At 51.9% G+C, this 25921-nt stretch overlaps 13 protein-coding genes across 13 annotated transcripts; 8 read left to right on the top strand and 5 right to left on the bottom strand.

The window, feature by feature from the left end:
• Nucleotides 1-315: 315 nt before the first annotated feature.
• On the top strand, nucleotides 316-2292 carry CC77DRAFT_938817 (hypothetical protein; the record flags this gene model as incomplete). Its single annotated transcript, XM_018534639.1, has 5 exons — nucleotides 316-558; nucleotides 606-848; nucleotides 899-1149; nucleotides 1197-1624; nucleotides 1679-2292. The coding sequence occupies 5 exons, from the start codon at nucleotides 316-318 to the stop codon at nucleotides 2290-2292; spliced, it is 1779 nt and encodes a 592-aa protein (XP_018384465.1).
• Nucleotides 2293-2522: 230 nt separating this feature from the next.
• Nucleotides 2523-3590, top strand: CC77DRAFT_1021879 (NAD(P)-binding protein). Its single transcript, XM_018525350.1, has one exon. The coding sequence runs from the start codon at nucleotides 2755-2757 to the stop codon at nucleotides 3535-3537; it is 783 nt and encodes a 260-aa protein (XP_018384464.1). The 5' UTR covers nucleotides 2523-2754; the 3' UTR covers nucleotides 3538-3590.
• Nucleotides 3591-3985: 395 nt separating this feature from the next.
• CC77DRAFT_939183 (SH3 domain-containing protein) lies at nucleotides 3986-4753 on the top strand (the record flags this gene model as incomplete). The annotated part of the gene is made up of 2 exons (XM_018534665.1): nucleotides 3986-4042; nucleotides 4094-4753. 2 exons carry the CDS (start codon nucleotides 3986-3988, stop codon nucleotides 4751-4753), a joined length of 717 nt encoding a protein of 238 aa, XP_018384463.1.
• A 449-nt stretch (nucleotides 4754-5202) lies between these two features.
• Nucleotides 5203-6715, top strand: CC77DRAFT_1062961 (hypothetical protein; the record flags this gene model as incomplete). The annotated part of the gene is made up of 2 exons (XM_018528586.1): nucleotides 5203-5369; nucleotides 5428-6715. 2 exons carry the CDS (start codon nucleotides 5203-5205, stop codon nucleotides 6713-6715), a joined length of 1455 nt encoding a protein of 484 aa, XP_018384462.1.
• Nucleotides 6716-6834: 119 nt separating this feature from the next.
• On the bottom strand, nucleotides 6835-8138 carry CC77DRAFT_1032431 (Di-copper centre-containing protein; the record flags this gene model as incomplete). The annotated part of the gene is made up of 2 exons (XM_018526735.1): nucleotides 6835-7376; nucleotides 7436-8138. The coding sequence occupies 2 exons, from the start codon at nucleotides 8136-8138 to the stop codon at nucleotides 6835-6837; spliced, it is 1245 nt and encodes a 414-aa protein (XP_018384461.1).
• A 2386-nt stretch (nucleotides 8139-10524) lies between these two features.
• Nucleotides 10525-11989, top strand: CC77DRAFT_938714 (hypothetical protein; the record flags this gene model as incomplete). The annotated part of the gene is made up of 5 exons (XM_018534632.1): nucleotides 10525-10662; nucleotides 10718-10747; nucleotides 10800-11022; nucleotides 11075-11247; nucleotides 11315-11989. 5 exons carry the CDS (start codon nucleotides 10525-10527, stop codon nucleotides 11987-11989), a joined length of 1239 nt encoding a protein of 412 aa, XP_018384460.1.
• A 332-nt stretch (nucleotides 11990-12321) lies between these two features.
• On the bottom strand, nucleotides 12322-13269 carry CC77DRAFT_938757 (hypothetical protein; the record flags this gene model as incomplete). Its single annotated transcript, XM_018534635.1, has 1 exon — nucleotides 12322-13269. The coding sequence occupies one exon, from the start codon at nucleotides 13267-13269 to the stop codon at nucleotides 12322-12324; it is 948 nt and encodes a 315-aa protein (XP_018384459.1).
• Nucleotides 13270-16368: 3099 nt separating this feature from the next.
• CC77DRAFT_1032428 (glycoside hydrolase) lies at nucleotides 16369-17804 on the bottom strand (the record flags this gene model as incomplete). The annotated part of the gene is made up of 4 exons (XM_018526734.1): nucleotides 16369-16749; nucleotides 16810-17344; nucleotides 17395-17685; nucleotides 17737-17804. The coding sequence occupies 4 exons, from the start codon at nucleotides 17802-17804 to the stop codon at nucleotides 16369-16371; spliced, it is 1275 nt and encodes a 424-aa protein (XP_018384458.1).
• A 228-nt stretch (nucleotides 17805-18032) lies between these two features.
• On the bottom strand, nucleotides 18033-19105 carry CC77DRAFT_180771 (hypothetical protein). Its single transcript, XM_018530508.1, has 3 exons — nucleotides 18640-19105; nucleotides 18451-18589; nucleotides 18033-18400 (listed from the first exon to the last, which is right to left on the bottom strand). The coding sequence occupies exons 1-3, from the start codon at nucleotides 18965-18967 to the stop codon at nucleotides 18262-18264; spliced, it is 606 nt and encodes a 201-aa protein (XP_018384457.1). The 5' UTR covers nucleotides 18968-19105; the 3' UTR covers nucleotides 18033-18261.
• Nucleotides 19106-19238: 133 nt separating this feature from the next.
• CC77DRAFT_938864 (hypothetical protein) lies at nucleotides 19239-20482 on the top strand (the record flags this gene model as incomplete). The annotated part of the gene is made up of 2 exons (XM_018534645.1): nucleotides 19239-19842; nucleotides 19902-20482. 2 exons carry the CDS (start codon nucleotides 19239-19241, stop codon nucleotides 20480-20482), a joined length of 1185 nt encoding a protein of 394 aa, XP_018384456.1.
• Nucleotides 20483-20751: 269 nt separating this feature from the next.
• On the bottom strand, nucleotides 20752-22370 carry CC77DRAFT_180755 (hypothetical protein). Its single transcript, XM_018530507.1, has 2 exons — nucleotides 22067-22370; nucleotides 20752-22014 (listed from the first exon to the last, which is right to left on the bottom strand). The coding sequence occupies exons 1-2, from the start codon at nucleotides 22171-22173 to the stop codon at nucleotides 21015-21017; spliced, it is 1107 nt and encodes a 368-aa protein (XP_018384455.1). The 5' UTR covers nucleotides 22174-22370; the 3' UTR covers nucleotides 20752-21014.
• A 379-nt stretch (nucleotides 22371-22749) lies between these two features.
• Nucleotides 22750-23399, top strand: CC77DRAFT_938755 (Orm1 type endoplasmic reticulum protein; the record flags this gene model as incomplete). The annotated part of the gene is made up of 3 exons (XM_018534634.1): nucleotides 22750-22888; nucleotides 22941-23299; nucleotides 23349-23399. The coding sequence occupies 3 exons, from the start codon at nucleotides 22750-22752 to the stop codon at nucleotides 23397-23399; spliced, it is 549 nt and encodes a 182-aa protein (XP_018384454.1).
• A 580-nt stretch (nucleotides 23400-23979) lies between these two features.
• On the top strand, nucleotides 23980-25783 carry CC77DRAFT_180620 (Na(+)/H(+) antiporter 2). The gene is made up of 3 exons (XM_018530506.1): nucleotides 23980-24262; nucleotides 24315-24368; nucleotides 24415-25783. The coding sequence occupies exons 1-3, from the start codon at nucleotides 24116-24118 to the stop codon at nucleotides 25627-25629; spliced, it is 1416 nt and encodes a 471-aa protein (XP_018384453.1). The 5' UTR covers nucleotides 23980-24115; the 3' UTR covers nucleotides 25630-25783.
• The last annotated feature ends 138 nt before the right edge of the window (nucleotides 25784-25921 follow it).

Genomic DNA, 25921 nt, shown 5'->3' with positions numbered 1-25921 from the left:
ACTACGATCCGGTGTCCACCAGCGGCACATCGTTGGTTGACAGGTTCAGCACTGTCAACTCTATCAGCATTGCGCACCCTTGAACATCTCCCGCGTCCAAGATGAATCTTCGGGACAAGACGTCGATCTTCGTACCCTGCACCATGCCGCGAACCCTTTCACCTGTCGTCTCGCCGACAATACTCTCATTAAACTTCTGTTGATTGACTCTGCCTGTATAAGGTCGAGGCTGTTCGCATTTATCACGACACCAGTCTCGCTGAGCAAGTCGCAGTACTCAATACGTTCCTTTAATCACTTTCTTTACGGGACACCATGGGTTACACACTTCCTCTCGATCGTGTCGGATGGACCTACATCACCATTTTCATCATTTGGAACATCCTAACCTTCACTGGTGTCAGCTTCCTATGGGCTCATCGCAAGCACCCCTCTCTTCGGATGCGAAGGCTGCCACTCTTGTTTGCCGGTATTGGTGTACTCCACATCTATGGCTCCCTCTGCTGTTTAGCCTACCCGATCGGCCCAGCGGTCCCATGCTCTCTTGAATTCTGGATGGTATGTCACACGACGACATGAATATGAATTTTTGCTAACACGAGTAGATGTCCATCACAGTCCCATTGGGTATGGCTTTGTTCCACGCCTCGAACAGTCAGTTCTTGCACCTCGCCAGTCGTCAAAAGCAGTTTGCTCGTATGAGCTCTCTGAAAGACCACGAGCCTATCGACGAGAAAAAGGCTCAAGAAGTCGTCAACAGCCGATGGAAGAGGATCATGAACGGGGTTGAGCGGGCAGACAATATTGAGCGAACATTGATTTTCATTGGAATTGGCATGGCTGTTCAGGTAAGTAAACTCTGCACTGGTCATGCGACTGTAGTTAACCCACGAACCAGCTCGCCCTCGTTCTCTTCGTCTTTTTCGCTTCAGAAAAGTTCCACCACGGCTACGGTATCATCAACTATACCGTACAAGGTACTGGCGGGGAAGTGCGCGCAAACTGCAGCAAGGGCTGGGAGTGGTGGCTGTCGATTGTATGGCAGCTATTCTGGTCTTGGATTTACGCCCCATGGATCCTCTTCAAGTCGCGCGGCATTCGCGATGTTCACGGCTGGCGTCTCCAAACCATCCTCTGTTGCATTGCTGGGTATGTTACGATTGCTGTGGGTCTGTCTTCATCACTGACTTTTGTAGACTTCCTGCATCTCCGCTCTGGCTCTTAGGCCTTTACACTCCTTCGTTTGCTCCCATGAACGCCGTCTTCCCGCCACCAGTATGGTTCGCTGTCTGCTTCTGCATCATGGAGATCTGCACCATCGCGTTCCCAATCGTCGATGTGCTCAGGAGCAACAGATTGCGTCAAGAGACTCTTGATGCCATTGCCAACTGGGAAGCTCGTCAGGCGACTGCAAACTTGGAAGTCGCGTCTACCGATGCACCCTTCAAGAGCCCTAGCGAGTTCTCTAGTACGACGACACTCAAGTCTGGTGGCGAGGTCAGCGTCGGCGACCGCTCATTCGACTCGCAGAAGTCTGACATTTTGACCATGACTGCCCTGGAGAACGCACTCAGGTCCAACGCCATGCCACTGCTCCAGTTTGCTGCCTTGAAGGACTTTTCTGGTAAGTTTGTCGCATACCGTTGTGCAGATAAATATACTAACTTTACACCAATAGGCGAGAATGTCAGTTTCCTAACCCACGTCTCAGACTGGCGCCTCTACTGGTTCTCACCCAAGTCATCCACTACCGACCACCGCCGCAAGCAGTTCCTTGCTGCCACGCGCATCTACGCTCACTTCATTTCCCTCGAGTTTTCCGAATTTCCTATCAACATTTCATCAAAGGAGATGAAGCGCCTTCACACTGTTTTCGAGAGGACAGCAAAGCTTCTCTTCGGCCGTCGTCTAAGTTCCGATTCCTCTTCATCGAGCGACGCTACACCGTTTGACAATGTCATGCCCGATGATGCATCGGACTCGCCCATCAACGACAAGAGCAACACCCACATCTCGGCGAACGCTATCAGTCTTGATAAACTTGGGCGTGCGAACTTGAAGGCTGTATCCCGATTGGGCGAGCTCTACGGGGACGAGTCAGTCATAGATGTTGACGTTCCGGACTCGTTCAACGAGTTGGTGTTCGATGCCGCAGAGAGCGAGATCAAGTATCTTGTTCTCACAAACACATGGCCCAAGTTTGTCAACGTTTCGCGCGCCAACAGTCAGTTGAGCAAGGACGAGGACGAGGAGAAGGGCAATGCTTTTGTGCGGAAGTTGCTGTGCTCATAATGCTTGCGCGTGGCGGATGTGACGGCTTTAGTTAATAATATAATTTGATACCCCGCTTTGCTAGAAAGTAGCAGCGCAATACACTCGTTATTCATCATATGATTCTTGTCTGTGAAGTTTTCAGTCTTGGTGGTGTTGAGTCGGAGAATGCGATGGCCGAAGGCGAGGTACCTGGGTACATTGCAACTGCCGAGAGCCCGATCCACATCTTCACCATGACGTATCGGTTCTAGATCTCCCACGCGCACCATGGCATCACTTACTTTTGTTTTGTAAAGTCCGTTACCACCGAGATGCAGCTATGGTGGGGTCCATAGTGCATATCAAACAGGGTAGAGATTGCGTGGCAGCGGCGTTAATGATGTGTTTATGATAACTTCGACGCCACTACAAAACCGCTCGATTCCCAGACGTGCCTCGTATACTTGCATATCAATACACAACTCAATTCAAACTTACAGCATGTCTCTTAAATACAACAAGGTTCTCGTGCTAGGCGCGACATCCGGCATTGGCTGGGCACTCGCAGAGAAGATTGTAGAAGACGGCAAACACGCCATCATCGTTGGACGGCGACAAGAAAAGCTCGACGAATTCCAGAAGAAGTACGGCAGCGACAAAGTCTCGAGCATCGTCTTTGACATTACAAAGCTCGACGAGATCCCAAAGTTTGTCAAAGATGTAACGAGCAAGCACCCGGACCTCGATTCCATTTTCCTCAACTCGGGCATCCAGCGCGGTTTCGACTTTTCCAAGCCCGAGACGGTGGATCTAGATATGCTGGAGATGGAGTTTAGGACGAATTATCTGTCGTACATGCATCTTACCACGGCATTCATCCCGTTCCTCCAGAAGCAGGACAAGGAAACTTCGCTCATTTACACGACCTCTGGACTTGCGCTCATGCCACTTCCGCGTTGTCCGAACTACTGCGCTTCCAAAGCGGCGCTGCATCACATGATCCTTGTTCTCCGCCATCAACTAGCAAACGGACCCGGAAACATCAAGGTCATTGAGATCTTCCCGCCAGCTGTGCAGACGGAGTTGCACGATGCGAAACACCAGCCGGATATTAAAGATGGGGGCAACATTGGCATGCCGCTGACTGAGTTTACGGATGAGGCTTGGAAGGGATTGGTGGAGGGCAAGGATCAGATTCCGGTGGGATTTGTTGGAAAGGCTTTTGATGCGTTTGAGAACAAGAGGCAGGAGATGTACAAGCAGATCTTCTTGTCGCAGTCGTAGGCATTGAGTGCAGATAGTAAACATGTAAAAATAGACGGCGGATGAGTGGGGCCATTCTGGTACCTGAGTAGTCAAGCCACGTTTAGACCCTGACGGACGCGCGTGGAAAGAATGACAGTGTAGAGCCGATGTTTAGTGAGGAAACATGGGAAAAGCAACATGTCTCAACGATCAATGTCAGGTTAGGTTCAATGGCGGTTTCGGTGAAGAAGTAAAGTCGGCAGGCTGCACGGGTTGCGCAGCCAACATGAGCACAGCCCCATTGCGGCGCACATGTTCCGAGGTGGTGCGCCGCTAGTCTGCTCCTACTCGTATCAAGTCGACCCAACTCACAACTCCCGTCGCTGCATTCTCTGGCCCATTCCTCCCTGTACAATCCAGTTGATCGCCTACTCACGATTGGCTTTTGCGCGTCCCAAGTAATCTAGATTCTCAACCCACACCCATCATGGCGGACAGCTTCAGAAATGCGATGATCAACCGATCGCTTCGCGACATCAAGAACGTAAGCTGCCCGAACTCCTGACTGCCACCTCAAGCTGACGAATATGCGCAGAACCTCGAATTCCTCGTCGAATCCAACGTCATCACCTCGGCCCAGCACGACACCATCGCCTCGCAACTGCCCGTCAGCGCCGAAAACAGCTCGCGCGCGCTCCCCGCCGTGCCAACCGCACAACTCTCGTCGCTAGCCATCAAGAGCGAGCCCACGCCTCCCCCGGAGAAGAAGAACACAAACATTGGATACTATGCCGACAACACCGCCAACGCCCCGCCGCCTGCCTACCCCTCTGTCCCCGCTACCCCCGCCGGCCCCCCTGTCCTCGCCTATGCCTCAGCAATGTACCAGTACAACGCCCAAGACGCCGGCGACCTGGCCCTCATGCCCAACGACAAGGTCCAAGTCACCGAGTACATGAACAACGAGTGGTGGAAGGGACGCAACGAGCGCACCGGCATGGAGGGCATTTTCCCCGCTAGCTACGTCCGCAAGGAGGAGAAGAGCGTCATGCCTGCCTACACTCCCTCGGCGCCTGCTCCCAGCAATTACGGTAACATGCCCCTCGATGTTGCGAGCAGTGCGCAAGCGGGGCCGCCTGCCGAGCCGAGCAAGATGGAAGCCAACGGCAAGAAGTTTGGAAAGAAGCTGGGTAATGCTGCCATCTTCGGTGCTGGTGCGACGATTGGTGGTAACATTGTCAACTCCATCTTCTAAGTCGACTTTGTGCATGGGAAAAGCTAACTTTGCTTCTGGCGTTCTGGGCTGTTTCATGGGTTTTGCTATCACCATGTGTGGATCGCTGTTGGGAATTTTCTTTGGTCAAGGTAGCTGGCAAAACTAATGGCGGTATAGGGAGACTGAATGACATTTCTTCGCTTGTCAAAACGATGTACTGAGGTTTTTCTTGTGATGGTACATTTACGAATCGACATTACTGAGGGGATTGACGCATAATTGATGCGTTTGATAGGCCACCACGACAACGCTCTCTCTATATCAGTCAATTATGGCTTGTACTCCATCTCGTTTGCACATTGATCACACCTTCTCGTTCTCTCCCTCTCTGTCCTTCGTTACCAGAGAATCCTCGAATTGAAACACCAACCACATCACTCACCATACAACATTGATAGCTCCACGTCCATCTTTGACAGCCCCTCAGAATGCCACGCCGATCAACTCCCGAACCATCCAACATATCCGCCGTTCGACAAGGCGACTTCGTTGAGCCCGCAGCAAGGAAGAAATGGAACCAAGGCAGCGTCGCTGGCAACCCACTTCATGCTGTATCCTCGTCGTCCGAGCGAGCTCATAGACACCGAAACCGATCGTACTCATCCCCCTCTCTTGGTATTGCAGTGCAATACGGGCTAACCTACCAATCACAGAATTTACGCCCAAGCGCTTGTTCTCTTCAACGTCCTCGGCATCCCTCTCTCATCAGCTTCAAGGCTAGAACACGATTTCACCAGCGTATTTCCCACCAAGTCGCTTACTTCCCTCGCTGTGGTCATCGGCCTGCAAATCTTCATCTTGCTCGCCTCACCGTTGCCTGTCGGCCATCTCTACAACGCGCTAGCAAATCGGCAACACGGATATCGGTGGTCGAGTTGGGGTTGGAATCTGCTCTTCGGCGTAGCCATCGTTGTAGCGACTACCTCTGAGTTTCTCAGCTATACGGTTCAGAAGAACTACATTGCTGTTCTACTCTTACGGGGACTGGTTCTAGGAGGAGCACTAGGGACGTGTTTTACAATCAGTACGTTGGTTCTTGCGAGTCATTACCGGAAAGATGTACCCTTGGCTTCTGTACAGTCGGGTTTTGCTGCGTTTGCTGGCGCGGTCGTGTATACGGTCATCGCACGCTTTGCTTTCCAAGATGCTGGTCTTGGCGGCGCCAACAGCGGCGGCGGGTTGGCGTATGTGTACAGTGGAGGCGTCATGGGCGCTACGCTACTCTCTGCGTTCCTCCTCCTAGTAGGACTGAAGCCTGAGGATGAGGAACTTTCGACGCAGAGGTATAAACTCCATCTTTGTATGCCAAAGGGGTTTCTCCAAGAAGCAAGAGGTGGTGGAATGTGGTTTATACTGGGCTATATCCTTGTTTTTGCGGGCGTGTTGATATATCCGGTCTTCAACATCGTTTTGCTGACGCAAGTGCCTGGGCTTTTCTTTCCCGATGCGGCGGCGTATGCGATACTCGGTATGCTGGGTGTCGCGGCTGTTTCGGGATCAGTGATGGCAAACTTGAGGAGTTTGAAAAAGGTTGGAGCTGTCAACATTTTTGTCGCTGCTTCGATACTCGCTGGTGCGATTTGCCTTGCGCCGGTGCTGTATCCGCGGCTCTACGTCGTTGTTCTACTTGCTGGGGCATATGGTGTCGCGCTTGGTGCGGTACTGTCACTCCATATGATTGTTGCGGCGATGTTTCTCAGCAAGAAAGTAGAGGGGAGGTGGGAGGATGATATGCCTGCGCGTGTGGCTATCATCATGGCGCTGGCTGGGCTGGGTGCCTTTGGTGGTATTGTTGGAGCGGCAGCGTTGCTTGAGGGAAACAAGAACGGAGAGAAGGTTGTGATCAAGGTAGCGGGTGCTTGTATGATCGGTGGCGGTGTGTTGATTGGTTTTGCGAGGATGTGGCGGTGGAGGTGGAAAGCCGCGTTCTATGCTGTGTAGTGCACTAAATTCGATGAATTAAACGCTTTCAAGCACTCGTCAGGTCTTCATATGTGTAGTATTATTGATTAATGTCTATATAAATTCTCATTAGATATTTCATAACCAAACATTCGTGTTTACACGTAGATGTAGCAGAACGGCCCCTCGGTCGTGCTCATCAAATCCTCCATCCTCTGTGATCCACTCGCAGCGTAGCCAAGATCAATAACAGTATCGAAGGTCGTGTTAGCCGAAGGTGGGTTGTTCAAAAACGTGCCGGTACCGGAAACACCTCCCTTCTCGCTCTCCACACGGGTCTTGGGGTCAAGCTGCTGCCAAGTCCACCACACCTTGTCGATCATACCATGATGAAGGTAGAACAGTGGGTCACCAGGCGATACGAAGAAGTCGCGGCCGGGGTCGCCGCCCATGGAGTAGTGACCGCCGCCGTGTACGCCCAGACTGTCGGTTCCTGGTACACCCTGCATTACCATCTCGAACTGCCAGATGTCCTTCTTGTTGATAATCAAGTCGGCAATGGCAGCCGCATTAGCCCACTTCTTGTTGCTGTAGTCGGTCAAGTCCCGCGTCAGACATCTCGGGTTGTATGAAAGGCCATCTCCGTTGGCGATTTCGGTACCGTTGGTGGTGCTCAAAGCAACAGGGCCAAGGTTAACCTCTGGATATCTCGGTTAGTTTACGTCGATGAGAGTGCGCTGTAGTAATGGGAATACTCACTCATGTTCTTGAACGGACCGCTCTTTACACAGCCACCTCCGGTACCGGGTGGGATAGTAATAATTGGTTCGCCTCTGCCAGCAATGACAACATTGCCCTGGCCAGCGATTTTCTCTCCGTTGCCTGACATGGAATACGCAGATCCATCGAGCATTGGCGCTTTGTCAAGACCGCTGACAGCGGTCTTTGCCCAGTTCCAGTAGGGTTGGTAACCCTTGTATCCACATTCGTTACGAAGGGCTTGCTCGTACTGCCAAGTAAAGTACCGATGCCATGCGAGGAAAGTGCCGGTGTAGTGGATTTCCATGGTCTTTAGGATGTGGTTACCGACGAAGTCATCGAATCGTGACTTTGCTCCAGGGATGAGTGAGGCAGGCGTGTTTGCTTTCTTCGCCTGAAGACAAAGCACTGCATCGGTATAGGCTTTGCGTTCTGTGTTCGATAGGGCGTTCCATTCTTTGCGCACCGCGACAGTGTTCTTGTTGCAGGTGGCTCTCTTCGACGAACTTGCTGCTAGGTCGTCGTTGGCTTGTTGTTGAGCGAACGCAAACAGTTGATCAAGTTGCTCGCTAGCAATCGCAGGGTCGCTCGATGCCGAGGTGGGTAGCGAAGACGGGTCTACAGGCGCATTTTGAGGAGCTGGTAGTGCATTCGACAGCGTTCCAGCAAGAACAGCCAGCGCTAGAGGGGAGTTGAAACGCATATTGTATTCTGACCAAGTGAATGGAAGATATGGGCGTGGTTGCTTGATCGGAAGATGAGGCCTTGTGCTGTGGTGCAAAAAGAAGAAGGCGTTTTCTTACACATATATATCAGAGAATAATCTTACACCGCTTCAAAAATAGGCCTGCCACGCCTCGGTGCCAGGATTTGGGGGCGAGAACCTCCCAGAGCCACTTGATCTTTGCTAGAATTGTGTAGTACACCGCAGCTAACCTTACTGTCTCTCAAGCTGACGTCCAAGCATCGAGGCAAGGTAATGCCACGGGTGGGGCCATAACCTATCGGTGCCTGGCGCATGTGTATACGCATCTCCGAGCAGACGTTATGCCCTGAACGCAAGGACCATAAGGCTAGATTGGCGGACTTTCTATCAAGCGCGCCTTTGCCGCAAGCGTGCCGTATACAGAGCTATCGTTCGGCGACATGTCCATGGAAGACCCGGATGTAGTCTGCCGGACAACTCACATCGCACTACGATGTCAAGTGGAGCTTTGCCGGATCTTTGGGCAACCCCGCTGGCCCAATATCGTTTGGCTAAAGAGCCCCAGTATGTTTCCGTGCGCGGGAACATGATGAGCGAAAGGCGATCTGATCCATGCGGTATGCGAGTAATGATATTAGCTAGGTGGTCCCTGAGGTCCTATGCAACATATAACTCTGACATTGTACCCCAACCGCCTTTTTGAATGTGTGAAATTATGTCGGGATGCCTTGATACCAATCTGTTCCACGTCTGCAGGCAATCACACCACAGCCCTGCATGTTGAGCCGCGGCCCACCAACGTGCAGGAAGAAAGGAACATTTTTTCTTACAGGCGGCAGTTCAGGTCTAGAAAACCTCCTTGAAAGCATACTCATCCTTCCATGATTCAGGGTTCTGCATTGGGATTGGCTTCTCGGATGTCGTGCGAGTTGAGTGAAGAATGGGAAGCATCTGATGCGGCTGGACATTGGTGGCGCAAATCATGCCGAAGCGCTAAGCTCCGCTAAGGCTGAGATCCGTCTTGCCGCGTCCCCGTCCCGCCTCCTCAACTCCATCAACCGCGCCGAGGACAAGGCCTCCAAACTACCGGGTAATCTCGATCGCGACAATAACGTCCAGCCGCACCGAAACACCCATTCTAGAGTTACCATTGGCTTAAGCACCATCTTCTGAGCTCCGAGAGGCCTACCGGGTATTGCGACCTTCCGGATGAGGCGTTGGGAAGCGACAAGCGTATAGGATATTAACCGATTCTCCAGCGGGTTTCGCAACTTCCTCGGTATGTGGGGGGAGGCATATCAGGAATATTCTAGTGAGTGTTCTGAAGCTTATGAGTAAAGTGAGTCCTTGGGAACAGGTTTGTGATAGATTCTACCCATATGTACGCGACTGTACAAGTAGAATTGAGTCTCATATCCATCAGCATGTCACGTCTATGTACTTAGACGAGCCGCAGACCCCCTTCTGCTCCTGTCGGCACTTGTTCGGATTGACAAGCTCGCCTTCCAAGAACCCGTGCTGCACGACTAGCATCCTTCAGTGTTTTAGTTTCAAAGACGTGCAGTAAACGGTATGACATGCGGACTACTAGTCTCGATCACCTGCTTTAACGATATTGAGGGTACGGTTCATGCGGCATCTTAGATCTCATACACTACTATTACATCTTGGTAACGTCGATACCCACGTGGCTTAGCGACTCAGCTATGGACTCGAGTCAACTCATCGATGGTATCAGCGTGTTAGCCGAATGACCGAGCGCAGAACAACTGAAAGGTTTCTTAGTTGATGGAGTACTGCGAATTAATATCACTACATTTGCTGCACGAGCTACAGCAAGTGCTACCAAACACACGGATTCTCATATCACACGGAGGTTACCGTACCCAGCACCTTGCTCGAGACCCTGCACACGAGACTCTATCGTCTGCAGGGATATATGTCTGTCACAACATACCATCTCCCGCGCCGTCAGTTTGCCCTGCCGAGGTATGCTTTCGTCTCGAATCAGTCACTCACAGCCACCTTTCTCGTTAGCGAGACTAGTCCAAGTGCTTTCTCGCCAGGCTATGTTGTTCCTGTCCGGAACCAGCCTCGACAAGCTCATCCTCCATCTACTCTTTGAGTGATGGGTTATTGAAAACAAGGTTTGCCGTTAACTGTATTCTCTCGGCTTTTCCGCGTGGCGCGTTAAGGAATCGCAGACAGGAGCTGCTGGTCTCAGAACACGAAAGCCATGTGAAACCCCTGACGTCTGTCTCCATTTCCCGATCGCTGGTGTTATATTACAAGCATCTTGCTGGTTCTTTGAGAAAATCGCGTGTTCTGAAATCCTTTACTCCCAATCGACGTACGCTCCACGATGCAGCAGAGCGGCGCAGCGATGCCGCCGATGCGTCCCTACGAGAATGAGGGCCCGACCATCCTCGGAACTACGCTAACCGTCACCATCGTGGCCGTGCTTACTACGATTGCGAGATTCTACGTCAGGATTAGGATGATCAGGAATGTTGGTTGGGACGTGAGTGCTCGGCAGTGAACATGGGTGACCTCCACTGACATCTATCTGCCACCAGGACTATGTGATGCTGTTGGCTATGATGTTGGTATGAAACAGTAGAGTATTTACTTCTGGTATAGTTACTGACAGCTTTGTAGTGCGTTGCTGGTCAATGCCTCGTCATCCCCCAAGTCCACTATGGAGCAGGAAAGCATGTCGATTACATCAAGCCTGAGGACTTCATAGCGGGCCTCAGGCTGAACCTCATTTCTCAGCCCGTATTTCTCTTCGCAATCTGTTTTGTAAAGATTTCGGTGGGTTTCTTCCTCTTAAGAATCGCGGTCGGGAAATTCTACAAACGCCTAATCAGCGGCATCATGGGTAAAAGCGCCATTTCTCAGACTGCAACTATGGAGATGCTGACTATTTGCAGCGTTTATGAGCATCTATACGGTCGGCTGTGTCCTTACAGTTCTACTGCAATGCACGGATATCCGTTTGATGTGGGACCAACGCGTCAAGGGTACATGTTGGACCGTCAAAACAAGACAAGCCTTGGGCTTTCTCAACATCGTGCTGAACATCCTTACCGACATTGCCTTTTCAGTCGGCATACCTGTGGGTCTCCACCTTACTCCAAGCGGTTACATACTCTGCTAATGAACCCATTTAGATTCCCATGTTATGGGGCGTGCAGATGAATCGCCGTCACAAAGCTTCTCTCATATGTATCCTTGGCCTCGGAACGTTCGCCACGGCCGCTGCCTTCGTCAAACTCTCCTACCTACCCGCCTACGGGCGCGAGGGCGACCTTTTGTGGGACTCGCGCAACATGACCATCTGGACTGTCATTGAATGCAACGTTGGCATCATCGCTGGCAATCTGCCCTGCCTCAAACCGCTTTTCCGCTCTATACTCGTTTCCACATACGGCAGTGGTTCTCGCAAGACCTCACAGCTTCGCTACCACTCAAGCGCATACGCACCAGGCTCAAAGCAGCGCTCCGCAGCCAGAGACTATGGTCAGTTATCGTCTAATAAGGCATTAGACGGCGAATATGCAAGCTATGGCGCGGCTGGCAAAGCGTACATGTTGACGACGATCGACGCCAAAACCAAGCAAGCTCGAGAGACGAGCGGAAGTTCATCTGGAAGCAGCTCTCCAGTCGCAGAAAGAGGCAGCACCGAAAGCATTACGAGGCTGAACAATAATAAAGCGCAAGCATCTGGTGGATTGGGTGATATTACAGTCACGACGAAGGTAGATGTGAGCGAATCGGTGCACTCGCAGGAACTATATCCGGAAGGGAGGACGTTTTGGAGACCAGAAGCAAAGGAAATGGTCTAGAGTGGATGCAGTGTTTGAGAATAATGTTTTATGCTTTTATTATTTAGTGATCTCAACTATTGGAGCATAGTAGCACGCGGCATACTGGCAGTCTATTTTCTAGGACTCGCTTCCCCTGTGCGCCTTATGGGCTTCCTTTCATCGACGAAGACATCTTCTAATTATTATTCTGTCAAAAAAATCTGCTGATTCGAGTCCATCGTCCGCGAGCGTGAGCTCTCTCTCTGGCCTCTCTATGGGTATCGTTTGGCGCTATCTCGACAAATGTCGGACGCAATGTGTAGTGTAATGTAAAGACAAATGAAATGTTTTGTTCTGGTTCAGGTGACGTTCTATGATGCTGTTACAAGCTGGTTGAGCTTCATGCAGCTGAGACGGAATGGCTGAGCGTGCTCTTGAGGTACGTGAAGGGCGACGCTACGCAGAATTTCGTCTGGTAGCGAAAGAAACTTTGACTGAATGTTACTCTCCTCGTTCTGTTTTGCTGAAACGTCCTCTGTCGCTTCTGGGGCAACCTCGCTGTGTGAATCTTCAATAAAGCTGCCCTCTCTCGAATCTTGCATACACCAGGTCTCTCGCCACATAGCGGAAATGTGCTGGCGCTCTTCCCGTGCTGCGCTATCGTCCTCATCGGGATGCTCTTGGATCACGTGGATCATCTTCTCATCCTCTTTCGACTCATTCGAGCCCTCCAGCCACGAGGCTGAAACCTTGCGGTAGCGATGCACTTCCGCGTCCATGGGGCGGTCGAGCCAGTCGTCCATTTGCTCGTCAGACATCTCGCTCTTTGTGCTCCTGGAGGAGCTCCACGAGTACGAGGTTTGTGGCGTTCCCGGTGGAGAAAGGGGAAGGCTGAGGGTCGACTCGTAAGTAGCCTGTTTCCAGTGTACGTAGCCTTGCATGCCTTGAATGAACTCCTTGCTGGGCTTTCGGTCCCTGGGCAGAAGGAACTGCTGGATAGGGAAGAAGCTGCCCTCAACTGGTGAGAGTGGTGGGGACAAGAAGCCACTTGAGATCCGGTCTTCGTTGTCGATCTCAGTAGTGCGAGCGGCGTCCTGGGAGTTTTCACGGTCTGACTCGGGTGTTGATGTGAGCGAAGTCGTCGATGATGCTCTCGTGCGCTCCCCTTGCTTGACTGAAAGTACTGGGTCCTCCTTTAACGATCGCATATGCGAGATGAGCTGATCGTGAGTGTCGTTCAGCCTCTGGAAGAAGGACTTCTTCGGCCGCACAGCCTGCGGCCGAAGGTCCTCGTATGACATGCCGATGGTGGTTGTCATCCTGATTGACTTGGGGTTGAGTCCTGGTGGAGTGGTCCTGGAATGGTTCAAACGTTCAGGGTGCGGGTCTCGTGGGTGTTTATGTTGATAGGGGCATGTTGGGTTGCTTTTTGTTGTTGTTGTTATGTTGTGACGGGTGGGACGGGTACAAATACAACTGAAACTGGGAAACACAGCTGCGCGTCCGCCCCGGCCCCGCTAACAGTCGCAAAGCAAGGCGGGGCGATCTTCGAATTACGCCAGAAAAACGGTTGATCCATGCAGAGCCGTTCGGTCAATAGTCCAGCGACCGCCGGTGAATGCGCTGATTGGGCTATGGCTAGGTCGGGCTCCATGAAGCGGGGCGACGCTGTCGTTCGGACGTTCTTCCGCTGAGGTCATCGGGGCATCAGTGGAAGTTGAGGACCAGGGTGCATTTTTCGCCTACATTAGCTACATGCGCACACATTAGACGTAACCACGTCCACCATTCAGATCCTGTTGGGCTGCATAATGTACATGTCAGTAAATTCTATTCAAGCTCCAACGTTTCCATAGAGACAGCTCGCGATACCTGTCACTTGACGACAAAGCTCATCGTCGCATCGAGGCGTCCCATGTGATGCGAAACACGATCGCTGGGATGCTCGGAGAATAAGGTGGAGCAGGTCATTAGCGACGAGGTCCAGACCACACACCCACCACGATCGATCAAATGTGCTCAATTTCCAGAAGTGCTCGCGTGAAAGCCGTTGGTAATGAGGCGCCTTGGGGCTATTGAAGCTTACCAAAACAGGGCGTCGCAAACCGGTCCGGAACTCTAAAATCCATCAAAAGCTTTTTGACAGTTGGTCTTGGACGGCATTCTTGACTTTCCCCATCACATTTCGTCTGTGCTTCCACGTTTCGTCTGCATTACGCAGCTCCCCACGAAGTGTCTTGACACTGCATGAACGATGCGGGTCGTGGAAGTAGACTAAACGTCTTATGAAAGGAGCCTTTGCCATACTCAACCATCTCACAAGACATAGTTTTGGTCTTCTTTTCGTAGTTCACTAGGCAACACAGGGTAGGTCAATCGCTCGGGAGAAGCAACGCAATGATCGCGATCTGTCATCCAACTGTCTGTTGAACTTCAGCGCGAAAAGCTGAGGAACTTCGATGAACGTAATTCGAAATTTTCGACCGTGGCTCGGTACATGTCAGCAGCACTAGCCGACCAGTGCCCAAGATAGCTTTCCAAAAGGAGCTAGATCTTACCTGGGGATGTTCGTGCCCGAAGGCTCGGATGTGTTTCTGGGCGAACACACCTCAACACTCTCTGACCACCACTTTGAAAATGAAAGATGAAGTCACGATCGGAGCCTGTGCGGTTGAAGAGCAGGGACATGCAGGTTTGTTATCTTCTGGATGAAAATGAAGCACTGAGGGCCGCCCAATGCTCAGTGACAGCCCAAAATTGGTACGTGGTACTTGGCGCGAAACCGTTGCTGCAGTTCCCAACACTAACAACTAGCGAGCGCGCGCGGCACCGGCAATCTACGCTAAAAGACCAGGAAAACCACTACCGGACGTTTGGAATCCAAGGCAATTGGCTCGGCACTCCTCGACAGTCAGGGCGGCAGTGGGAGCGATCCTCATTCGATGACGGCTGTATGAATACACACTTTAATCTGTTGGAATTGGAACTTCCCATGAATATGAGCGTTGTCCCTCAACCTTCGCTCCGATAAGACTTTGTACACAGTAGGATCTGAGCGCGTGACACAGACAGGAGACAGGAGTTGTTGGCCGTAGCGAGCGGGGAGACCCACGTCGTATTCCGTTGCGCACGCGTAACAGCAGCAAATGACGGATGTGCGGAGAACTGCAGATGACGATACGCGGTTCTGGACTTTTGAACCTCTCAGGCTTTCTAAGCAAAATTTCTCCTTGCAAAACGATTTTTCTTTCTCGCAGAGTTCGCGCGTCTCTGCACGCATCGCCCCAGGCAAGGTTGTGCCTCCGTGATACGGCCGAGACATCCTCCTTCTGCTAGGAACACGCTTTTCGCGCGGACGCAGTGTACTACTCAGTACTCCTCCGAATCGGAATACGTACTTTCCCAATTCCTGACCAAAGTAGATGCGCGTCTCCTCTTATACTAGTATCCTGCACCGCAATGCCTCACGTAACAAGTACTCCATATGAGTGCTTAGATGTCGACTACCAAGCAATCGTCATCGCATCACGGCAAGACTGCAAGAATGTCGCGCGATGGATTCTATCTGTTGCTGTTCGTGGTTACGTGTATCGATCCACCAACAAAAAGACAGTTATTGCTCTCGACTGAATCCCGATACTTCAAACGCTAGTGGTATGTGTATATGACAGACGGATGCGGACAGATAGTAGGGACAAAAAGGTTTTTGTGTAGATAGAATACAGTCCGGAAATCATAAACGAGTGAAGAAGAAGCTCTGTTTTTCTTGGTGAGAGTAAAGAAACGGGATGAAGAGATGAGATATCGGTCGTGAAGGGTGAGACGAAACTACATGCTGCAACGACCAAATCTGACGTATGGTAAGTGCTGCCAAAGCGAGTGGTGTGCTCTTGGAAAGTACCACATTTGTACGTTCTCTACCTATGATGCGTTTAAAGCATACACAAGCAAGGCTTCTAAGATTATTTATCTGTGGGGCATGAATTAACAAAAAAAAGATGGGCGAGCCCGAAGACTCGTTACTCAGCTGTGGACGGATGGATGATCGAAATCCAGACCTCCTGCAAGTTTGCCCAATTAAGATGCAAAGCAGGCGCTCTACCACTGAGCTATACGCCCTGGTGATTTGATTGTTACCTATGATGCGTATCTAGATCCAATCATACTCTACACCGCCGGATCAGATGGTAGGGTAGAGTCCGTCCGAGTATGAGCAACGCACAAACTCAACAACGTGACTTGGAGAAACGGGAAACGACGTTCAGGTGACCCTTCTTATTGGCACACAATGTCAGTATATATCCAATAAGATACAACATACACATACACGAGTACCACCTTATACCACCTTGCTAATCACCCGTATCATCACACGCCCGTCTCTCATCCTACTCCACCACACCCATCACGCCCCTGCCTCAAAGATTATCACAAGCCTTTCCAAATCGTCTATCGCACAACGGCTGCGGAAAGACACCGCCGTCCAACAGCTGAAACAAATCCCACTCTCCTGCACCACCCTCAGTCTTGAAATTCCAGAAGATCCAACCCCTTGTCGTGGCTTCATACGCATCGAGTTGAACCTCAATATAGCGACGCACACTATCCTTCCAGTCCTGAGACCATGTAGACACAGGGCCGGATTTGCCGGCACAAGAGCCGATCCAGTAAGACCCAGGGAAGCTACCCTCCATGCGGGAGCCGTAGTTGAAGCCGTTGAGGTGGGGAGCGCAATCGGTGAAGGCGCCGGACCATTCACCCACGATTGTCCATTTGTCTGAGCTGTCGTAGTTGCTGACCTAAAGGGTGGGTTAGCAAGCACTTCATGGTGGAGCGGTAGTGGTAAGATTGCGACGTACAGAGTTACAGGCAAGAGCCACGTGTTGGTCGACAGACATGGCGTTCAACCCAGAGTCGAAGATCTGATACTCGTGGTGATCTACAACAACGTTGCGCGCATCGTTGTCTTGCTTGGTCAGAAAACCGTTTAGCCAAGACGGGTTCTCAAAGCCATCATGTAGTATAGCAGGTGTATCGCTGATATCCCGTAAGTTGTAGTATGCATCGTGATAGAATTGTTTGACCACATTCTGATCGAGCTTGAGCAGGAACGGTTCGTTGAGGAACTGAATCGCGATCACAACGTCTTGCATCTCAGGTGTAGCGTATTTCTGTTCAATCTGCTTTAGTGCAGCATGTGTATGGCTCAGACTGTCCGAGTCGCCCCAGGCTGGCCAATATGCTGCATGGCCGCTGTGATCGAAGCCGTTCTGGGACTTGGGTGCGCCGTGGAGATCAATGATGATCTTCAGACCAGTCGCTCTCGCCCAGTCAATTGCAGCGTCAAGATACTGAGCTGCACCTCCGGTGTAGGGGCCCCAGGGCTCCACGTAGCTAGGGAATCATCAACATGACTTATGTGTAGAGCTTTGGCAAAACTCTACCTCCAATAACCGACTGGTATGCGAACAATGTTGAAGCCAGCATCCTTGATCTTCCGAAAGTCATCCCACGAGACGAAGTTGTCCCAATGCGGCTTCAACACATCAGCACAACTACTCTGGCCCAACTTCTCGCAAAGTGTCCATTCATCGTGGACTGGCCAATCGGCTGAGCTGTGTTGCTCGAAGATCGATGGTGTGATGAATGGCTCAAGGACTAGCCAACCACCAATATTAACACCTCGAACTTTGCCCGTGTCCCAATCGAAGGCGACATGTCGATCATGAAGAGTGCTATAGGAATGATTAGATTACATGGACGAGGACGGGTGAAAGAATGTGTACCTTCGCACAGAAACTGCGAGTGAAGCTGCAGTAGCCAGCGCTGCTGTAATGGAAAGCTGCGTACGCATATCGGTGGTAATGTGATCGTACAATCTACCCGTGTATATGGGATGCGTCGGGTCCAAATGGTTCAGAGTAAGAAAGCCAATTGGTGGTGTGAAAACAAACAGTTATCAAAGTGAAGTCGAAATGAAAAGTTAGAGAGCTAATCCGGATGTAACCCTGTGACCTTGTATACAAATATGAGGCATACGTAAACCGTGAAGCATTCGGAAGTTGCAACGTCGCTCAGAAGGACAGCAAAGGGAAGCGATTGCCTCAACAAGTGACCAGGGCCACCGACGCCCCAAGACTATAAAACATCACGGTCAAGCGCAAGTACCGTGTGGCGCGCTTTCCAGTTGCACCCACCTGTTGTGGCTCGGTCTTTCAAGCACGTTGAAGCAGTAAACCGACTTCTCTAGTCATCCTTGAGTCGGCCGATCCGACAATAGGAGGTTGTAACACGCGCGAACACTGGCTGGTTTAGTCCATGTAACCTGTTGTCTCATCCATAATAGCCGCGAAGCTCTTGGTTTCGCGATGTTTCCCACTTGTCACAGGTGGAAACTGCGACATCTTCAATCGAAAATCATCAGACTTCTTTATGGCAGGCGCAAGGTTTCTATAGACTGGTTAGCTGACGACACTACCGATATAAGAGAATGCACGTACGTGACGTCGCCGCGGACAAGGTAATTGTTACGTTCCATTGCAACTGCGAGCTCTTCTTGATGATTGTCCAGAAGTTCGGTGTTGGGCACGACAATGAGTGGGATCTGGTAACGGAGTGCTTCGAGGATGGAGCCCGAGCCTGGATTTTGTTAGTTGGTGACTAGATACGTGATGTATGGTTAATAGTACCAGCATGCGAGATTACCAGTCCTCTTGACCGCTGAACTAATTGGAACTGGGATTGCAGGCCATCTGGATTGAAATCGATGCCGTCTATGATGAGATCTTGGGTAGATTTGCTATCTCGCATATATGCTTGAGCAAGCATGGAGGAGTCCTGGTAGACGTCCTTGGCGGACCCGTACTGAACCAAGAGATGTGTAAAGCCAGATCCTCGTAAAGCGTCTAGACATGCAGGATTTAAAACTGATTTAATGAGTTCAGTAAATGGCGCAGTAGCGCCAGTGGTAACGAAGCAGAGTTTCGAACTGGGTGTCCATCTCCAGGTGTCGGCCATGGTGAGTGTTATGGATGAGACAACGATGTATGGAGATTTTGGTTATCAGTGAATGTGATTTAGACTATTGCAGAATCATGCTCGAGCCATAGTTCCAAAATTCGAGATGAAGGAAGTAGTTCAGATGGGAGGCATGATACTCGCCCAGGGTAAGAGCGGAGGTCGGAGAGGTCTTATTGGCCCGGTGCACGGTCGCACTTTGCTCCTCCATCGCCAAGCGTCGCTGCATTGCGAAAAGTCGACGACAGCAGCCATTCGACAACCACACTCAATGGCGTCAATACAACGAAGACTGCTTCTGCAGTCACGGGCATGCCCCTCACGGATACGAACTCGAGCAGCACCAAAGCACACATCCGCACAATGGCAACGGCCGCTCTCCACAACGCCCGTCCAATACGCAAATGAGCCTACGAAAGAGGGCTCTGCAACTGCTGCAGATGCGAAACCACCAACCGAGACTTTGGACGAATTGGCCCCAGAGTTGCCCAAATCAGCCTTCTCCAATACCACAAAGTCGAAAGCATTCCGGGAGATGAACACACCTGAGCGAGAAACCGCCATGCTGGAAAACCTCCGCGCATCGCTCGCCGAAATCGACCCCAACGTTGTCGCCGATGCGCTCCGTAAGGGAAAACGCGGACTACCCCAAACCCGTGACTTTGGTCTAGAAGCAGACGAAGATTTCGAGATCGAGGAAGACGACAAGAGGAAGACGCTCGCGGGATTCTGGGCCGAGGGAGAAGAGAGTATGGGGCCGGATGAGGATTACTATGGAGATGACTTGACGAGTCACGGTCACGGAGAGTTGCAGCAACATAGAGAGTTGAGGGAGTATGCCAGGTTGATTGCGTGGGAGTTGCCACTATTGAGTCGTAAGTGCTCTTTATACCGAACACACATGAGGTGGCATTCGTATACTAACTTATCTTAGACCTCGCCCGTCCATTCGAACCTCCAACAGCAGCCACGCCCTTCCGTTTCCGCTACACATCTTACCTTGGCGAATCGCACCCCGCATCCAACAAAGTCGTCGTCGAATTCTCGCCCGACGACCTCTCAAACACACACTCCTTGACCCCCACCCAAGTCTCCAAGCTAATCAAGCTAGCCGGACCTCGGTACAACCCCTCAACCTCCATCATCAAACTCTCGTGCGAGAAGTTCGATACCCAATCCCAGAACAAGAGGTTCCTAGGCGACACCATCTCGAGTCTCATCAAGGAGTGCAAAGAAGGGAAAGATAGCTTTGAAGACGTGCCGTTTGACTTCCGCCACCACACACCTAAGAAGAGGGCCGAGTTCCCCAAGGAATGGGTGCTGACGAAAGAAAGGAAACAGTATCTCGAGGAGAAGAGGCAGAAGACCGCCTACCTTGAGGACCAGCGTGCGGGCAACGGTTTGCTGGTAGACGGAAAGAAGGTGCTTGAGACGAGTTTGCCGTTTATGAGTGAGAGCCAGCCAGCCCCTGAGACGGTCATGGTTGGGGGTGCGAGGGGAAAGCCATTGCGGTAGTTGCATTGATCAAATGTTCTGTATGAATATGAAACGTTGGTTGTACAAGTACAAAGCTGGAACCAGCTATATCTCCGTATGCTGGTTGTAGAATACCGAATATCCAGTTTGGCCCCCAAACTCCTTGTGCATTCAATCTCCTGGAAGTAATTGTTTTCCCAAGGGTATATCTAAACCCGCTCTCTTACGCCAATGGTTCCCACAAGAAAAAAAACGCCAGCTCCCACTCCAATTCGAAGTTAAGTGAATTTTCTACCGAAGACAGGCTTTCCTGTTGCCTTGATGCGCGACGGGGAGAGAACACATTTATAGTCGTGGTCTTTATACCGAGGGCAAGGCAACGTCCGAGCGTCGCCATGAGGAATCATAATACTGCAGAGCACCCCTGTCGTATAATCTTCTATGCAGCAAATGTATATTGCAGATGAGGCGATCCTGTTTTCATAGCTTATGCAACAGGAGCATCTTGCATTTAGGGCGGCGTTGTGGAGGTAACAAGGTTGATCTACTGCGCGGCCTATTGGGAGGTAGGTCAAGCAGGTTGTCCGGTACTGGCGCGATTCTTCTTCCTGCTTCCCTTGCCCACGGGCGTATCGCCCTCTTCCCGCTTGCGCTTTGCGGGTCGAGAACTGCCGCCCTTGGGTCGGTAGGCTGTGTCGTCGTCGCCGCCACCGCCCGTCTTCCGTCGGCCTTTGCCGGTCTCGGGGGCGGCGGAATCTTCGTCGTCGTGGTCGCGGGGACCGGGTGTGCCTCCTCCGATGTTGGACTCCCGTTTCACTTTGGCTGCGTTGGCCTTGGTGGTCTTTGGTGCGGCAGACTTTTCCGAGAGATTCTCGTGATGCGCGGCGTCCTTGTCTTGCAGGAAGACCTGTGGCTGGTGCTTGCGTAGCCAGTTGTAGACGCTGTCGGGGTTGCGCACAGTAAGGTCCTTTTCGCTGAGCGGGGGTTGAGCGGAGGCGAGACGGACGGGACGGCCTTGTTGGAGGGTCTGGTCGAAGCCAGGTTGCTCGAGGAGTTGGTCGGTCGCGAGGAGGTACTCGTCTTCGTGCGCAGGGGACATGTAGCCTGGCGCATGTTCGCTGAGGTCGATGCCCTCAATGGGGTGGTCTGGCAGGTCGGCGCGCGTCGTGTGGGGGACTTTGCTTTGGAGACTGGCGAGCGACTTGAGCGTCTGCTGTATGGCCTGCGAAGTGTGTAACTGGTCTGCTTTGGTCGCGTACTCTTCCGGGGTGATTCTGTTGGCGGCAACGTCATCCCTCAGCGCCTGCAGCTGCTGCTTGACGAATTCCGGCCCAGGGCCGACTTCGAGAGAATCCACGGCGGTGTCGGCCTGGGAGAGGTGGCGCAGGTCGTAGCGCAGGCGCGGGTTGACGCGTGTCTGTTCATTGAGCTCAAGGAGGATGTCGAGGATCTGGTCGTTGTTCTCCTGTAGACGGCGCGCCGTGCCCATGGCCTTCCATTCCTGCTTGATGAGGTTGTCGCTGTCCGTCATGGCCTCGTCGAACTTGATGCGCATCTTGCGGTACTTGCGTCTTTTTGCACAATTAGCTGGGGACTGCAGTGTTGGGGTCGGCGCGTCATTACCTCCACGACCGCTTGACGGGCTTCATGGTCGCATCGCCTGCATCGGGTGCATCCTGTGCGTGGGCTGGGGCCGGGGCGTCCATCGGGTTGGGCGCTTCAGAAGCCATGGCGCGTGGTGCTGGTGGGTTGAGGATCAGGTGTGGATGGTGTCGTTCGTGTTGGCTGGTGGTGGTCTGGAGTTGTCTGGTTGCGCTGCGCTCTGGGCACGGCCTCGGTGATTGCTAGGAACACGGTCTCTGGAGCATCATGTGGACCGACCTGCCACGCTTCCGTCTTCACGCCTGCCCAGTGAGGAAATCATTCCCCTTGCTCCTTTACCACGACAAACTACACCAAGACCAACTCAACGCTGCACCCTCACAGTCTTGCTCGACAATCGCTCAACGCTGCAACGCTCGGACGGCCCGGAAGGTACATATTGCGTACACAGTAAGACCCTGAAGGCCCACCTCGCCGCCTTGCTCCTTTTGGCCCTCACTGACATGCCATTGCCCGTGGCAGCTCTCCAGTAGCTCTCTCACGCGACCACCGCCCATCTCTACCCCCCTCTCACCGCCCGGCCGCCCGACGATCCTATCAATACCGCCAAACTGTCACCCATACTCCTCAATCGCACCTCCCGCCTGAGCTTTGCTGGCGACCCGCGCTCCCGCCAATCAGACCCGCTGTCTTCCTACTCCAAGATGTCTCTGGATGCTGCAAAAGACGCGAGGAGGCGACGTAGCAGTAGTCTTGTCTACAAAGAGCCCCCCGAGTCGCTCGAGCAGCTGAGCGACCAGTCAGCCCTCCCCAACCTGAACGCCGAATGGGTAAATGCAAAAGGTGAGCCCACGCCAACGAGCCCTCTCTACCTGTCCCCGGCTAACATGTGCAGGCGCCTGGGCCATCCACTTTGTCCTCATCTTCTTCGGCAAGATCTTGTTCGATATCATCCCCGGCATGTCGCAGGAAGCATCGTGGACCCTAGTAAACCTCTCGTACGTGGCGGGATCCTACCTCATGTTCCACTACGTGCGCGGTGTGCCCTTTGACTTCAACTCGGGTGCCTACGACAACCTCAACATGTGGGAACAGATTGACAACGGAGACCAATACACACCAGCCAAGAAGTTCCTTCTCAGCGTTCCCATTGTGCTGTTTCTCGTCAGTACGCATTACACGCAATACGACTTGACGTATTTTCTCATCAACTGTTTCGCGACGCTCGCAGTCGTCATTCCGAAACTGCCTTCGGTATGCATACCCTTTCCCTCCACACTACATCTCTCTGACTCTCCTCTAGCTTCACAGGATACGATTCGCTTTCTTCAACAACCCGCCGGACGACGCATAGCCAAGAACCCCCATTAATAACAATCCTTGGTTTCACTGTAATTTGCATGTATTTTTAATACCAGCCGCGATGGGTCGTGGTCAGATTGAGTAGCATCACCGCGTGGGAGCGGCGTCTGGGCATATCCATATTCGAGGGAGGCGCTTGATACAAAAGTAGCGGAATTGATTACCTCGCGTGCTCACGTGGAGATTGTGGCTGCTCTAGCCGCATATGTCGCTTTTGCGCCCGGTGCACATACATGATAGGGCCATAGTACTCGACGAATATGCACTCACTCACTCACACTCGTCGTCTCTACTGATCTTCTTCTACCCATGTCACATCAGACGCCCAATAGTGTGGTTCTCATATGCAAGGTGCCACCTCTTCCGGCAGGGCGGTCCGAGCGTGACTGCCAAATCCAACCAACCTTCGTCATCGATGCGGATCCATGCAGTGTGATCCTTCACGTCGGAACTCTTGATCCAACGCGCCATTAATTCTATTCACGCATCCACCCCGCAAGGCCGTTGCCATGATATCTGCCACCTGAGTGTCTTCGCTCACAAACACTCGCTGTCTTCTACAGCGTGCCGCTTCCGTACGGCCTTTACCTATTCTCTCGACGTCACGGCGATCACATAGCACCTTCTCTCAAGCCCAAGCTTCGCAGAGACTTCACGGCACCCAACGACAAACAGACGCGCAATTTTCTAACAGCCAGCTGAAGCATCATGGCTTGGTCTCAGTTTGAGCCTACGGGGCCTCACGTTACATACGTGACCCTGACCTTCTTTCTCATCTTATACGCGTTGTTCTCGCTTATGATTCGGAACCGTCTGCATCTTTCAGAACCACCTTTAGCCACAGCTTTTGGTATCGTGAGTAGCAGACATGTTCAAAATTGGAATCTTCTGCTTATACGTTTGATAGATCGTCGGACCACGTGCTCTGAATCTTCTCACGCCTTATGAATGGGGCCTCTCTGTGAGTATACCGCAGCCATGCAAGCGGACAATACTAACTGCTGCAGGATGACTGGATTCAAGAGACGACGCGCCTCATCGTCGGAATCCAATGTTTTGCAGTCGGTCTGGAGCTTCCAAAAGGCTACCTTCAAAGAAAATGGGGCGCCTTGCTTATTCTCCTGGGACCTGTCATGACGTTTGGCTGGCTGATATGTGCCATGCTTGTCACGTTCATCTTCGACACAGATTTCCAAACTGGATTGACCATAGCAGCGTGTCTCACCCCAACAGATCCTGTCCTCGCAGCTTCAGTGCTGTCAAACAGTCAGTTCAGCACCCGAGTACCCAAGCGAATCAGGGATTACCTAAGCGCAGAGAGTGGATGCAACGACGGCATGTCGTTCCCGTTCTTGTACCTGGGTCTCAGTCTTTTGCTGAAGAATACTGTTGGTGGGGTACTGAAGAAGTGGTTCCTCATCACAGTACTGTACCAGTGTGTCGGAGGTGTTCTGTTGGGTATCGCACTAGGCTACCTCTTCAACGCGATATTCAAGTTCTCGCACAGCCGTGAGTGGATGGGCAGAGCCTCATACCTCGCCTTCTACCTTCTCTTGGCCATCTTCTCCATCGGATTGGCATCACTTCTTGGCGTTGATGACTTCCTGGTGGCCTTCTTCGCAGGACGTGGCTTCGCGCACAACCAAAATGCTCCAACAGAGGAGACCAACCTACCCGTTGTCATCGACTTGTTGATCAATTCGGCTTTCTTCATCTTCTTTGGCGCAATGATCCCATGGCAGAGTTTCAGCGGCGTGGATGAAATCACACCTCTCCGACTGTTGCTCCTACTCGCACTCGTTCTGCTCTTCCGCAGGATTCCGATTGTTTTCACTCTGTTTAAGATGAAATGCCTTCCATCTGTAAAAACCACCACTGAAGCCCTCTTCGTCGGACATTTCGGACCAATGGGTGTCGGCGCCCTCTTCCTTGCCATTGAAGCTCGCGCACAACTCGAGACCGGTACTTCATTGCCTCTTCCTGATCCACCAAACGATCTCCCAGCAGATAAACAACGAACGGTTACCATGATTTGGCCGATTGTTTGCTTTGTTGTGCTTGGAAGTACAATGATACATGGTTTCAGTACTCTGGCTGTTAGTATTGGAGGCCATTTTGCAAGGAAAGAGGGTGAGCGGGCTCCACTGATTGGGGCTGAGAGGGAAGGACTGCATGGCATGATTCATAGCGACAGTGAAGCTAGCGATAACGAGCAGGAGTAGTGCATAGATCATGGGTTTGGAAGCTATGTGTCAGCTGTAGCTATTAGTTTGGTTGATAATCAACCTTGGTTTGCAGTACGGATCTATATATTCAGTTATAGTTCGTCTCCATCATATGTTGCTGTTGCTACTAGCGTACAGAAGAATGGGGAAATCTAAACTTTTCGCTTTACCTCTTTTCCTCTGGCCAAGTCTATACACATATACTGATACGACATATAGCATGTGCCTCTTAGCTGGACGGGGCGGCGTGTCTTCGGATGAGAGGAAAGAACCCATGTTGGTGATTTCT

The sequence above is a fragment of the Alternaria alternata genome (genome assembly GCF_001642055.1).
Source record: "Alternaria alternata strain SRC1lrK2f unplaced genomic scaffold CC77scaffold_14, whole genome shotgun sequence".
NCBI lineage: Eukaryota > Fungi > Ascomycota > Dothideomycetes > Pleosporales > Pleosporaceae > Alternaria > Alternaria alternata.
The sequence above is the reverse complement of the archived record's forward strand: the minus strand, read 5'-3'. Positions and strand labels throughout refer to the sequence as shown.

Coding starts and splice junctions, on each gene's coding strand:
- CC77DRAFT_180755 (XM_018530507.1), bottom strand. CDS start 22,173: ATGGCTTCTGAAGCGCCCAACCCGATGGACGCCCCGGCCCCAGCCCAC. Junction 22,015..22,066: donor CCCGTCAAGCGGTCGTGGAG/GTAATGACGCGC, acceptor TTGTGCAAAAAG/ACGCAAGTACCGCAAGATGC.
- CC77DRAFT_180620 (XM_018530506.1), top strand. CDS start 24,116: ATGGCTTGGTCTCAGTTTGAGCCTACGGGGCCTCACGTTACATACGTG. Junction 24,263..24,314: donor TAGCCACAGCTTTTGGTATC/GTGAGTAGCAGA, acceptor TACGTTTGATAG/ATCGTCGGACCACGTGCTCT. Junction 24,369..24,414: donor CTTATGAATGGGGCCTCTCT/GTGAGTATACCG, acceptor TAACTGCTGCAG/GATGACTGGATTCAAGAGAC.
- CC77DRAFT_1021879 (XM_018525350.1), top strand. CDS start 2,755: ATGTCTCTTAAATACAACAAGGTTCTCGTGCTAGGCGCGACATCCGGC.
- CC77DRAFT_180771 (XM_018530508.1), bottom strand. CDS start 18,967: ATGGCCGACACCTGGAGATGGACACCCAGTTCGAAACTCTGCTTCGTT. Junction 18,590..18,639: donor ACTGGTAATCTCGCATGCTG/GTACTATTAACC, acceptor AACAAAATCCAG/GCTCGGGCTCCATCCTCGAA. Junction 18,401..18,450: donor CTTGTCCGCGGCGACGTCAC/GTACGTGCATTC, acceptor ACCAGTCTATAG/AAACCTTGCGCCTGCCATAA.